This window comes from Grampus griseus (assembly GCF_964374135.1).
Source record: "Grampus griseus genome assembly, chromosome: 10".
Classification (NCBI taxonomy): Eukaryota; Metazoa; Chordata; class Mammalia; order Artiodactyla; family Delphinidae; genus Grampus; species Grampus griseus.
Genome location: NC_139004.1, coordinates 70,170,144 through 70,183,778, shown reverse-complemented (window position 1 = coordinate 70,183,778; position 13,635 = coordinate 70,170,144). Strand labels below are relative to the sequence as shown.

General features: G+C 41.8%; 1 protein-coding gene across 1 annotated transcript in view; it reads right to left on the bottom strand.

The window, feature by feature from the left end:
• Positions 1-13,635, bottom strand: part of CACNA2D3 (calcium voltage-gated channel auxiliary subunit alpha2delta 3) — a gene marked incomplete at its 5' end in the record, with an annotated part of 768,939 nt that overhangs the window by 249,734 nt on the left and 505,570 nt on the right. The window contains one exon of the mRNA XM_082664450.1: positions 7,415-7,548. Coding sequence (XP_082520576.1) covers positions 7,415-7,548 — 134 coding nt within the window. The remainder of the gene's footprint in view (positions 1-7,414; positions 7,549-13,635) is intronic.

Here is a 13,635-nt window from a genome sequence, read left to right as displayed (position 1 = left end):
ACACTGAGTTGTTCTCTGTTGGGTTTGAACTGGGACATATGTAAAGTAGGACTTGGAGGAGACCATGTTTCACCCATGAATGAGGATTGACAGGAGAACTGGTCTCCAGAAAATATGAAAAATACAGCAGGCATTTGAGGAAAAAAAGCACAGACAATTTGGTTTTCTAATACAACCACAGATACAACCTCCCAATCTTTCCTAACTGAACCCAACCCAGTATCTTGTTGTAAAGGCACAGTACATAATCCACAGCAGAGAATCCCATTTTGCCATTCTCAGACATTGACTCAACAATTACTTGGTATACTACTTAGGCTCTGCAGGGTCAGGGAGGAGCAAAAAAGTGCTTCTGAGCTTCCCTAGGCATTCAGGAGGTGGCCAAGCAACCAGGGTTCCATGCCTCCATCCCCCAATGTCTACAAGAGTACTCTGCTTCTATATGTTTGTTTCAACAACAGTCCATGGAAACATTTGACTAGATAAAAGGCTCCAGCGTCTAAAAGCATGGTACCATAATGAATACCATACCGATGGGAAACACGATCTTGGGCATGGATTAGTTTTGGCTTCTACAAGCAAGTTGTATGCAGGACTCTGTTACTTCTCAGTCCTTCCAGTATCAGTTCCCTTTGGGACTGGTTTCTTCCCCACTCTGTGAGATTCAGACCATCTGTTAGCAGCTCCATGTCACCTCTCAGTATGGGGTTGTGACTCAAACAGCCTATCACAGACTTGACATAGATGCTGGAAGGGAAAGGGCTATAAAGATAATGAAAGTTAGTGGATGGTAGAGACCATCTTTGCCACTCAGTAGAGACAGTCTGCTGGGAATAAGCATATAAGAATCAAGGAACAAGTCAAAATAAATGGGATTGATCCCTAAATCTAGTCATGCCTCAAGAGAGAACTACACAGATATCTTGCTTGCAGGTCAACAAATTCCCTTTCTGACCTTTGCTATTTTGAGTTGGGTACTGTCACTTGTAAACAAAGACTGCTGAACAATCTATCATGCTAAATTATTATTCAGGCTTAGTGATTTTATTTTTTAAGGGCTTATCTATTTCTAGAAGCTGTCCTTCCATTATAGATAGCTGAAAATTACTATACCATAATAGCAGAAACAACAATAAATCTAAAAATCTAAAAAAAACCCCACCTGAAATCTAAAAAATTTTTTTCATTTTCAGCCCTAAACTTTTCCAGTAGTGACAGTCATCAATACAGGTTGTTAGAACATCTCAACTTTCCTAAAGAAAATAATTTTATACCTTTGATTCATAGTTTTGTAACACCAGCTCAAAGTAGAAAAAAAAAATGGTTGAGCTAAAAAAAAAATCCTATTTAATACTGAAATCTAGAATCAAATGGAAGAGGAAAATATTTGGATGAATAGAAATAGCACCTGAAATCAAGAATGCACCAATTTTTAACAGCACCATCTCCTGGCAAAAAAATAATTATAATAGTAATCTGTTTCAATGGAAATAAAATACTGTAATATTTATGGTCTATGCCAGAGTTATAATGACTGCAGGGCCAGAAGTGAAGTGTCACAGCATGCTCCGCATGTTCTTAACACAGTTTCTAAAGGCTCTGGAGGCTATTAAATTTAATGAACCCATCTGCTATGAAATAGAGGTCCCAACATAATCAGTTTCCTCCATGCCATGTAATGCAGATGGCATTCTCTGTTCCACAACCCAGCAGGATGGTTTACGTTTCTCTTTAAGAGTGTCTTTTTGTTTTGACGATTTGAACTTCTTTGATATGCAGTGGTGTCTTGGGGAAAATACTGTAAATTCAGCTCCCAAGCCCCAACAACTTCCTTATGATGGCTTCAACCCCCTGAGTAATTGCTTCTAGGCAGTAAGATGTTGTAGCCCAAAGCAATCACCCAAACGACTCCTAAATGGCCTAGGTGCCATTCTGAGATGGGAAACCAAAACAAATGTGCAATTTATCATATGCAAAGCATTTTCTCCGAGTTGGACTTAGTGGGGGGTGAGGAGGAGGGATACGCGTCCAATTTGCAAATGCAACTAAATTGGTTTGAAAGTTCCTACAAATTTCGTACTGAATTGTATTACCAGCAGAGGGGAGGGGCAGGGGAGCTTGGTAATGAATTCTCATTATTTTAAATGGTCACATTCCCGCTGTTTCTAAAAGATTTCTTTGCTTCCCTTCTACGTGTCACTATGGTCTGTGCAAACTCCCCTGGAAGGGTTGATCAGGGATGCTGATGTTTCCACAGTCTGATGCATACCAAGTTGGGTAGCATTTCCAAGATGATTAGGACCCAACTGGAAAACCTAAGTCATTTGCTTACAAAATAGAACAAATTCCATTGTTAATGATTTTTTGCTCTGCACCTAAGAGATAATGACTGTGCAGCACAACTTGTATTCAGATGAGAAGCCCATGAATTTCAGAATTCTGGTGTTTGCTGTTTTGTCAATTAATACATGAAATCTTATTAGATTAAACATAATTAATGCTGTTAACATTAATTCATTTATTTGGGATTCACCAGGAGAGCATATTGAATAGAACAGCCAGGCAGGCAACAGAATATTTAATCAGACTGGTAGTAATAGTCAGGGAGGATGGACCCTGAAAGGAAAATTCTGTCTGTCTTGATTCTAGATCAGGCTGGATTAAACACAACCCTGGACTCTCACATGCAAAAATCCTAACTCAGCTTCTGTTCAAACTTTTATCTTGATCTTGTCCAGACCCAGAACTGTATAAATTAATGTATAATTAATAAAGAAGGAAAGTACTATACTCTTAGGTTATTACAAGCTATTCACTTAAGTATTAAATCAATTATATTATTATATTTGTTGCTGCTGGGTTTTCAACCACAGTAACTGATGAGTCAAGCAAATAGGAATTCCTTTTGCATTTACCACCAGATAACTAAGGAGAAAGAAGACTTTTAGGACCATATTAAGCAAACTTGTGGGATCGACTGTCCAAATTTACTAGATAATCAACTAGTACCTAATTCCATAGTATTTGGTAGAAATGATATAAATCAGTAGGGTCAAAAGTCCTAAAGGAATCAAAGGCACATCCAAACTACAATGTCACAAGGAGAACCAGGCTCCTGGAGAAATCACTGGTCAGCAGAAATGTTATGATGAACAGCAGTTGTAATTTTATCATAATGGTATAAATTAATTAAACATTATTTAAATCTGTAAATTATGAATATAAAAAGGAAGTTGTTACTTCTGCAACTATGTAAATAAATGCCTTGGAAAGACTCTAAAGAAGTTGCTAAGGTAGATTATAAATATGTTCAAATATCAAAAAAATTCCACAGCTGCCAACCCTACCAGGATATTATTAAAATGGGGTCACCATTCCCAGTGCCAAATGCTCCTGAGTTTGGTCTCTTTAATTATTGCAAGGTGGGACACATTAGGGCAATCCTGGGTTTGGACTGTCCTGGGTGTGTCAGGATGGTCATGAACTTGCAACTGCTGATTCCCATACCTTCTTCATCTTCTGGGTGGTGCTAAAGTTGGCAGCCTCATCTTAGAATTTAGACTCTGCAGAAGAGTTTAGCAAATGATTCCAATTTTGTTTCCATATAAATAACAGGGGGCTTTTGCCCTTGCCCTGGTAGATAAAGGCCCAGATGACGAGTTTGAAGGGGTGCTGCTTCCTGGCCAGTGAGGCACCTGTTGGAGCAGTAGCTGCCTTCTCCTCACCTAACAGGCCTATGAAAGAGGAATATGGAATCCCCAATCCTTCCTAACCCAACAGGTTTCTCAGCACCACCAAGATGAGAAAGAACCCTCAGAACATTCTACTAGGGGATTTATTTATCAGGGCTATTTGCAAAGATACAACACAGAGGCAGTGCTGAGCTATCATTTCAGGGACAAACATTCTGGGGGTTTAGTTTTATGTGCATCAAAAGGTTCTTGAAGAGGTAGAATAAATGAGCTCTGTCATCTTGGTCTACCATTTTAATTAATAATGAGCCACTTAAAGCGTTATTTTATTTTAAAGTAAGTAAAGATGATTATGGCACAGAATGAAAATTTCATGTAAATGTTTAATATGAAGCACAAGACTTCAAAGACAATTCCTCTGCACCATTTGCCCAGAGCTGCTTTCAGACCATTTTCTTCACTATTGCTGTCAGTTCTTTAGTGGGAAAGCTGCAGTAGCAATGGGTTTTCCCTCTCTTGTAACTGCCACCCATATATAAACGTATATATGTGTATGTAAATATGTATGTATGTGGTCAGCAAATCTAGAACAATTTATTTAAATGATTAGCATTACCTAAAGCAAGATGTTACATTGATACAAAGCTTTATTCTCTTCCTCCCCATGATTTTCAGGTTATGTAACCCCAGCCAGGACACTCTAAACGTATGATGTGTCCTTCACCAAAGGCACACAATGTCCATCTGCTTCTCATTAGTGACACTAATTTTGAAGACCCGCTCAAGATGTTTTTGGATTCTCCCACTGGATAGATACTATTTTTTTTTTTATTTTTTCCTCCTAACTAGTCAAAAATCTCTAGGGAAGCACTTTGAGACCATGAAAATATCCTGCTCATCATCAAAATTCCCCCCCTAGATTTAGCATCCATGGATGACCTTCACCCTAATCAATCTTTACTAAAATGGTTGCCCACTGGTGATTTTCCATCTCATGACTCCCTCCCTCCACACCCACCAGGCAGCATCCCATTGCCCACTGCACGCTGCACTCCTTCCCATCCATTTAATCATCTATTTAGTCATCTGTTTGAGATTTGTTTACTTATTTAGAACACACTGATTTGTTTTATTCAAGTTATAGTCCATTACTCTTCTATTTAATTTTGAGGCTCAAATTGTCCCAGAGTTGACCAGTGAGAGCCCCTTCACGTTGATTCTTGGGCCTTTTGACGTGACCTCATGGTTTTGACTGCTTCGTTATTGTCTGGCACAAAATATTCCAGGCTTTTTGTTTGTTTGTTTTTAACATTAAGACTCCATTACATCCATGTACCACAGTTTATCCAATTGATCTCTTATGGTCGGGGATTTAGGTAACTTTCAATATTTTGAAATGACAAGCAATTCTACAGTGGACAAACTTGTGCGTATGTATTTTTGGATTTTTGGAGGTTTATCTTCAGGGTTAATTCCTAGAAGTAGAATTTCTGGGTCAAAGGGTAAATGCACATTTTCCCTTCCTATACCCCATTCTGTCTTCCCACAAGCATGTACAAGTGTCTGTTTCCCACAGCCTCACCAACAAAGTTAAGCTTTTCATTTCTGCCACTCTAATAGGTGAGAGAAATGGTATCTCAAACCATACTTTAATTTGCATTTTTCTTACAATGTGTGAAGTTGTACATATTTCAAATGTTTAAAAAACATTTTTATTATTTTTGTGTGAACTGTCTGCTCATGTCTTTTGCTCATTTTTTTCTATAGGAATTTTGGAGTTTCCCCCTTAAGTTTTGAAAGTTCTTTATATATTAGGATTATTAGTTCTTTATGTGTGCTATATGTTGCATATTTTCTCCTATTTTACCATTTGCTTTTTGAGTTTGCTTCTTTTTGACTGTGCTTGATTCTTTTAGTTACAAAAGTTGGGTTTTGCTTTGTTTATATTTTAAGTAGTCAAACCTATTTTTATTTATATTGCATCTGGATTTTGGAGTCATTGTTAGAAAGCCATTCTCTGGACTCAGGTTATAGAGGAATTCACTAGATTTTGTTCTAGTGCTTATATGGTTTCATTGTTTACAATTTAGGTCTCTGATCCCCTTGGATATTTTTCTCTGGTGTGATGTGAAGAAAATACTAATTTTATCTTTTTCTAAATAGCTATCTAGTTTTCCCAAAAGCATTTATTACAAAGCCCATCCTAGCACTACTGATTTGAGATGCCACCTTTATCACAAATTAAATTTCCATATGTAGGTGGGTCTTTTTTTGGGACCTTCTACTCTACTGATCTGTCTGTTTATCCAGGTGCTAGTCCCACAGAGACTCTGTTTTATATTTTTTACATTGATGAAACAAATAAGATGACAGACCCAACTGGCTGTTTAGGGTTTGTACACAGAACCACTGGGTGCCTGGATCAGGCCATCCCTGGCTGGCTGCCCTCCTCCTCTCCTCTTCCCCAGCCTTACTCAACCACACATATGAGGAAGAGATGAAACCATCACTGTCATTGCTCTGTTATTACTGTTAGTATGGTGCCGACACAAATGGGGTGGCTTAGTTATTTCACGTCCATGATTCTAAACCAAACTGGGTCAGACTCTGAACATGATAAAAGCCCAAGGTCTCCCTGGCAACCAGAGATGGCTCTTTAGCTTAACACCCATCTCCACTCAGGGTGATTTCTCCTGGGGACGGGCTACCCCTTCCTGACCAGTCTGTATTTCCATGGTCCCACTGTGTACTTTAAGGCTGTGTGTGGGGGGGTGCAGGCTGCTTTGCTGTCCCTCAAGATGGGTTCCCACATGCTGCTCCTGCCCTGTATCTGCCTGCAGCTGCCAGAAGAGCAGCAGGGATGAGCGAGCTCGTGGAGAGAAAAGCTGGCCCATGGCAGCCGTTGAGATCACTCTGGAGGATGGCTGGTCTGGGTTACAGCGATTAATGTGATGTTAATCCCGACACAAATGATGGGAGGGGGCCCTCTGAGAACATTTACAATCAATAAACGAAAAATGCCACTCCCATCAGATTCATTATGACTATGAAAAATCACCCAGCAATTACACAAGAAACCTGGCCATTAAGCCATTATTTGACGATTGGCAACACTCCTCCTTTTAAGCTAATTCGGCACCAGAATCTGTTTTCCTTGGAATTTGGCTTTAGAATGAGCCCATGGCCAGAGGTGCAACAACAATCAGTGCCTATATAACCACCACTGAAGCATTTTCTCACTTGTTCAAGGGAAGAAAAGGCAGCTGTGGCCTCTACGGTGGCTCCAATTCACTGTCAGAACTGAAGGTGGTCCCACCCTCCCAAGTTGAGACCCAAGATTCATACCTAGGACTGGGCCTCTCTGATGATGGCAAGGGCCGAATCTAACACACCTGTCATCATTGCCACACTGACAGAATTTGTACACTTGTGAGAAGGAAAAAAAGGTAGAGAAGACAGAAACCAAAAGTGAGTTTTCTGTGCTGACGAGACACCTTCCAGAAGAACCTGTTACATTCTCTGATATTAGGAGTTGTCACCAACCTTGCTTGCTAAGGAGTTGTCACCAACCTTGCTTGCAAATCATACAAATATGGAAGATGTCAGTGAACCCCGTTACTGAGAAGGAATGCTACAACCACCATCTTCTGGAATAAACCCAGGGAAACTCTCCCATGGTAGGAGGAACCCTCAGGTTCTCCCCTGGGGCCCTGGGGACTCACAGTGCTGTCGATGTACGCTTCAGTCCACACCACGTCGTGCTCCTGGTCGATGACTTTGGGCCGGCTGAGTACATGGAGGTATTCCATGACATTTTCCTGCACATCAGCCAAGGTGGAGATCTGGGTGAAAAATCCTGCCAAGGGAGAACAACGTTAAGTAAAGACAGGAACAACTACAACTGGGGAGCAGACCTACGCTATGCCTTCTTAGCCTCTAGCTAATTTCTTTCTTCCCTTTTCCTTTTTAAACATTATGTCTCCTCTCTACCATCACCCACTTAATGAGCAATGTGTTCATGTTAGAAAACAGAGTCAAGCAAAAAGAATAAAATGAAGATCACCCACAAACCCACCTCCCAGAAGAAGCCCCTGTTAATCCTTTGGAGAATCTCTCCCCAGATGTTTTCTATACATATACATATAGACCTTCTCTGGTAGATATGGGAGTCCTCTCTACATGCCATTTTGTAAACCCCCCCTTTTTTTTCATTTTAGTGTATTTATTTCCAATGGGAAAACTAAAAAGCACAAAATTTAAAGGCTGTCCTATTTTTATAACTACAATAGTTATAATTTTTTCTTTTTTAAAACATTTTTATTGGCATATAGTTGATTTACAATGTTGTGCTAGTTTCAGGTGTACAGCAAAGTCAATCAGTTATACATATACATATATCCACTCTTTTTTAGATTCTTTTCCCATATAGGTCATTACAGAGTATTGAGTAGAGTTCCCTGTGCTATTTTATATATAAATATTGTGTATATGTGTATATGTGTAAATATTGTGTATGTATAAAAGTTGTGTATATATGTCAATCCCAATCTCCCAACTTATCCCTCCCCCCTATAATTAATTTTTGAGTGCTTAATAAGGGGCACAAAATTTGCTAAACACCTGATAAGCTTTGCCTCATTTATTCCTGACAACATGATGAAGTGGGCATAACTTGCCCACTTTACAGATAAGATGACTGAGGCAGACCGAGCATATGTGTTTTGGCCGTGTTCTCACCGGTAACAAGTGGCAAATACAGAAGGTGAAACCAGGCTTAAGTATCTTAATCTATTCCTTTTGCTTCTACAGAATTTTGCTCTTTGTGTGTTTAAGGCAGAAACTCCAGCTCAAACCCTCATGTAGTTACCAGACCTGCCATTTGAATATGCTGGGTAGACATGGTTTCTCAGTAACATAAAAAGTTCTAAACATGCTATCATCTTGTGGGTGGAGAGGCCATTTTGATCTCGAGTTTAGGTACTGCTATGCTCCTCTTCAGCTTGGGGTTGGCTTTGCTGGGAGTCAGGAGATGTTAGAAGAGAAGGGCTGAACTGAGCACAGGTCTGGATCCCCAGGAGGGGGCCCTTCATTCAAACATTTATGGAAGGCTTTCTTGGTGCCCACCACTGGAGGAGCAGGAGTTAACTAGATGAGCATGACCCCTGCTTCCTGGGAGGTCTGAGTAAGCTGACAACTATAAAATAGCACAGTCAACATTATAGAGAAACACACAGCATGGACAGCCAATCACTTGGCTACCCCGAAGAAGGGTCAGTACAGCTGAACCCTGAAGGATGAGGACCAGTTAGCTAGAGGAAGGGGGGTTAAAGATTATGTCCGGCAAAGCAAGGAATGTAAGTAAAGGCCCAAGGTCAGAGTTAGACCCATTCTAGGAACTGAAAAAAACTCAGAATGGCTGGAGTAAAAAGCTCAGGGAGAGTGAGTAGAAGTAGGGTGCTACAAGATCAGAGGAATTAGCAGAGGGACTATCATATAAGACCTTGGGGAAGAGTTTAGACTTTATCCTACAGGCAACTAGTCATGGAAGCATTTTAAGCAGGGGGACACTGGATGGACACAGATTCATGTTTCCTCCCCATGCCTCTAAATAAGGACCTTTATAACTAAGTTGATGCCACCTCCTACTTGCCAACAAATGAGAGAGGATATGTGTGCCTCTGAAGCCAGATCCATCACAGCACTTGCTGTAGTGTTTATAGAACCTCTTAGTGTTTAATACAGGGCTCAGGGTAAAGAAGCGTCAGCCCTTTTGTTGTCCAGAAAGGACCAGGACCCTCCCAGGGCATTTCCAAACAAAAGCCAGCTGGTTTTAATTTGTTGTACCAACCCCAAACCAGGTTGGCACCATGTGGCTTCTGGCTTCCTGGTGACAGCTCTGCACAGTGCTAATTAACACGCACTGTCACTCCTGTCCACTCCACCCTCCTGGCCAGGGCCAGAGCCTCGCCCATCCCAGTAGAAACTGAGCCCAAAAGACCTGTGAGACCCTGCTCTAGCTCAGGGCTCTGAAGCAGGGCCCATGTGTACCTTGGCACTCCCTCAGAGGTCAGGCACTACAGTTAGGGATGCCCATCTGGGTCACTGCTCACGCAAGGCTTCCAGGTGGCCCCTCTTAGAGGCACAGTGGGAAAAAGAAGTTTTAAAGAAGATTGCTGGATGACAGCAAGCATCATAGTTATAATCCCTCCACAAACCACGACTACAATCAGTGTTTGAATAAGAAAGAAAACATTTCAGCTCTTCTCTAGTAGGTAAACCTTTGGCTCTGCATGAAGTGTCTTAGAGAGACAAACATGACACAGAGGACAAACCAAGAGAGGTGTTGCCATGTTGATAAGAAGAGGAGAGAACTCCATGGTCCTGGACCGTGAGGATACCTGGGTGAGCAATTCACAGTATAGCAGTATTCCTACTGTGGGTTCCTGTACCAAATGTGCAGTAAACACAGCCTCTCTTGGGAGGAGTTTTTCTTGGTTGTCTGTGTTTTCATTCTAATCCTCAAAGCCAACAGTAAAAACCCCTGATTTGGGTTTTCCAAAATAGGGCCAAGAGAAGGGAGGGAATAAATAGAAGGAGGGGGATGGGAGAGACAGATCCTCAGCATTGAGGGAGAGTGGGAAGGAAAAACAATCACACATTTGGAAGGGGATGGAGCTGAGGGATCATCCTCACTTGGCCTTGCTATCATAATCAAAGTTATGAAAAGTTACAAAAAGCTGGCTACAGACCTATAGCTAACAGTATACCTGACACCTCCATAAGGATGACTAACAGTGTTCTCAGACTGAACCCGTCCAAAGCCAACTCCTGATTTCCCTGGCCAGACCTATTCCTCCCGCATTGGGTCTTTCCCACCTCAGCAAATGATGCCACTGCCCAACTGGGCCAAACACTTAAGAATTATCCTTGATAGCCATCATTTCCTCACCCCACCCCATAGCTAATCCACCAGCATGTTCTTCTGGCCCTATCTCTAAAATATGTCTCAAGTCCAATCCCACATTTCCACTGCTCCCACCCTACTCCAGACTCCACTGTCTCTCCCCCAGGGTATAGCAACAACCACCCCCACCCCACAAATCCCCCTCCTTGTTATCTAGACTCCTGACAGCAGTCAAAGGAAAGTATAAAGCAGACCATCTAAAGTATAAAGCAGACCATCATCTCCCTGCCTAAAATCCTAAAACAGCTTCTATTTAATTAGAATAAAATCCAAATTTCTTACCTGACCTCTAAGACTCTCCCTCACTAGGCCCCCGCCTACCTGGATGGACTCATCCCCTTCCATCCTCCCACCAAGTTCATCCACCTGACCCTCCCCAGGCGCTTGCACCTACTGTACCCTCTGCCTGGCACACCATTTATCCAGTTTTCTACGGATGCCTTCTTGGGATCATTCAGGGGTTAGCTGTCTGAACCCATTTCCTCTTGCTTCACCTTGCTTTCACTTTCTTCTGAAGATTCATCAATGCTGAATTCTGATTTACTTGTTTACTTTGTTCTTGCCAATGGAATATTGGCTCCAGGAAATGTCACAAAAAGCTGGTGCCTGTCTTGTCCAGAGAGATATTCCCAGAACCAGCACATGGCTCTGTGAGAGCCATTACTGAAGCAAGGACATTCACCAAAGTCTTACTGTGATTCACACTGTCGCTCTACACTTGGGTAACACAACAGCTCAACATGTGTGTGTGCTCGTTGTATAGGGAGGAAACAGAAACAACAGTGTTTAGTAATTTGTCCTGGGTCAATTTGAATACAGATTCATTTGATTCCAAAACCTTTGCTCTTAACCACTGAAGACACTGCCTCTTCCTGTAATGGGAAAGGACAGCATGGCAGCTGCTCAGAGCATGGACAGCATGGTCCTCCTCTGTAAGGACACCCCTAATGGGCTGTTTGAATCTCTGTGGCTGGGAAAGTTTGAGGCTGGGGTGGGGAAATATGTGGTTGCCCTATGAGGTTCCTGGCAAATGCACAGTAGTTAGCACCAAAGGTCTACTCAAAACCCATACCACAGTTCTAACATATTTCAATATATAGACCATAAATGCAGATGTATAAAAGGTAAGAAAAGCTAGAAATACAAAGATAATATTAATAATGTACACTGCAAAGCTTAATGCAAATCATGCAAATCAGATCATCTAACCCCAACCCATTAAATCGTAAAACTTATCTGAAAGAGTCTCTTTTTGTTTTTAAATGTTATTCATATAAGTTTTAGTTAACAAATGTACCTTTTGATGGATAACAGGAAGTCGCTGAGGGCTGGACTCTTTGCCTGTAACCATAGATGCTTCCCTCCTCCCTCTGCATCCTTTGAACTGGCCACTTTCCCCCCCGGCCTTCCCTCACCTCTTTTTATTTATTTTAAATTCTAGCTCTTGAATGTTTATTCTCTTCTTTAATGTGCCTTTTTGGACTTCATATATCATGTTAGAAAATAGAATCAGCAATCTTTTGGTAATTACCAAGGAGTAATTAATGCTGAAATTAGCCACCTATTATAAATGATCTGATCATTTTTCTCCATAACATCAATTTATTTACCTATTCCCTTACAGAGCCTCCTGTGAACTCTGAGTTACAACTACTCAGTGTGATAAACCACATGCAGCCTGGTGCTTTGTATTTCTGATATTTTCCTACCCTTACTTAGAGATTTCTTAAGAGTCCCTTGTCTAAGAGGTGCCTCTGCATGAGATGCTCCATCAGTACATCATTCAACACTCCACTTTGCAATGACACCAGATCTGAGGGACCCCGGAGTCTGCTCCTCAGTGGGAGACCATGGCTGTCTACCTCACCGGTAAGGTCTGGGTAAGGTCCTCGTTCTACTTTTGGTGTGATGGGCACTGCACCCTTGAGTCTTTTCAAAAACTCTTTTTCCCTCTGACATAAGGCAGGCTGAAAACAAGAAAGCCAGTGATCAGGTCCCAGTCTTCCCAAGGCAATAAGGTAGGCAGTGATGTTGCTGGTCACGCACTGGGGCATAGTGGCCATACTGCCATTCTACAGTGGCAATAATTGTTTTAATGTATTTAAAATGGTTTGCTGCTTTGCCTCATTAGAGCTGGTTGCCTCAAGACCTGGTGTGCATCCCCTTATGGAACAACAGTGTTCTTGGAAGACCCTCACAATATTCTGTCCCATCTTCGTCCTCCCCATCAACATCACACACTACTGAAAATCACTTTTTTTCTATAAAAAAATGAACCATTGATAAACAACTTTCTACCTCCACATCTCTTTGGACCATTACAAAGAACGAGTAAGAGGTCTATTGGGCCCTGAGAGCTGAAGGGCACATGTCCGATGAGTTGGAAAGAGAAGACCAAAGAGAGAATAGCCACTAGCGCAGGGAGCCCAGGGGCCTCAGTGGGCACGTGCCACCTGGAGAAGGGGGCTCGCAAATGTGAAGCTATCAGAATCAGCCAGAACCTCTGACTTAGGAGCAAGTCTTTTTGTGTGTGAATAATATTACATTTTTCTTTTTTTTTTAACATCTTTATTAGAGTATAATTGCTTTACAATGGTGTGTTAGTCTCTGCTTCATAACAAAGTGAATCAGCCACACACATACATACATCCCCATATCTCCTCCCTCCCGCATCTCCTTCCCACCCTCCCTATCCCACCCCTCCAGGCGGTCACAAAGCACCAAGCTGATCTCCCTGCGCCACGTGGCTGCTTCCCACCAGCCATCTACCCTACACCTGGTAGTATATATAGGTCCATGTCACCCTCTCACTTTGTCCCAGCCCACCCTTCCCCCTCCCCGTGTCCTCAAGTCTATAATATTATATTTTTAATTTCAAATTTCATGCTAGAAAAAATAATTTAAAGTAGGGGTCCCCAATCCCTGGGGACCGCGGCTACCGGTCCTTGGCCTGTTAGGAACCAGGCCGAACAGCAGGAG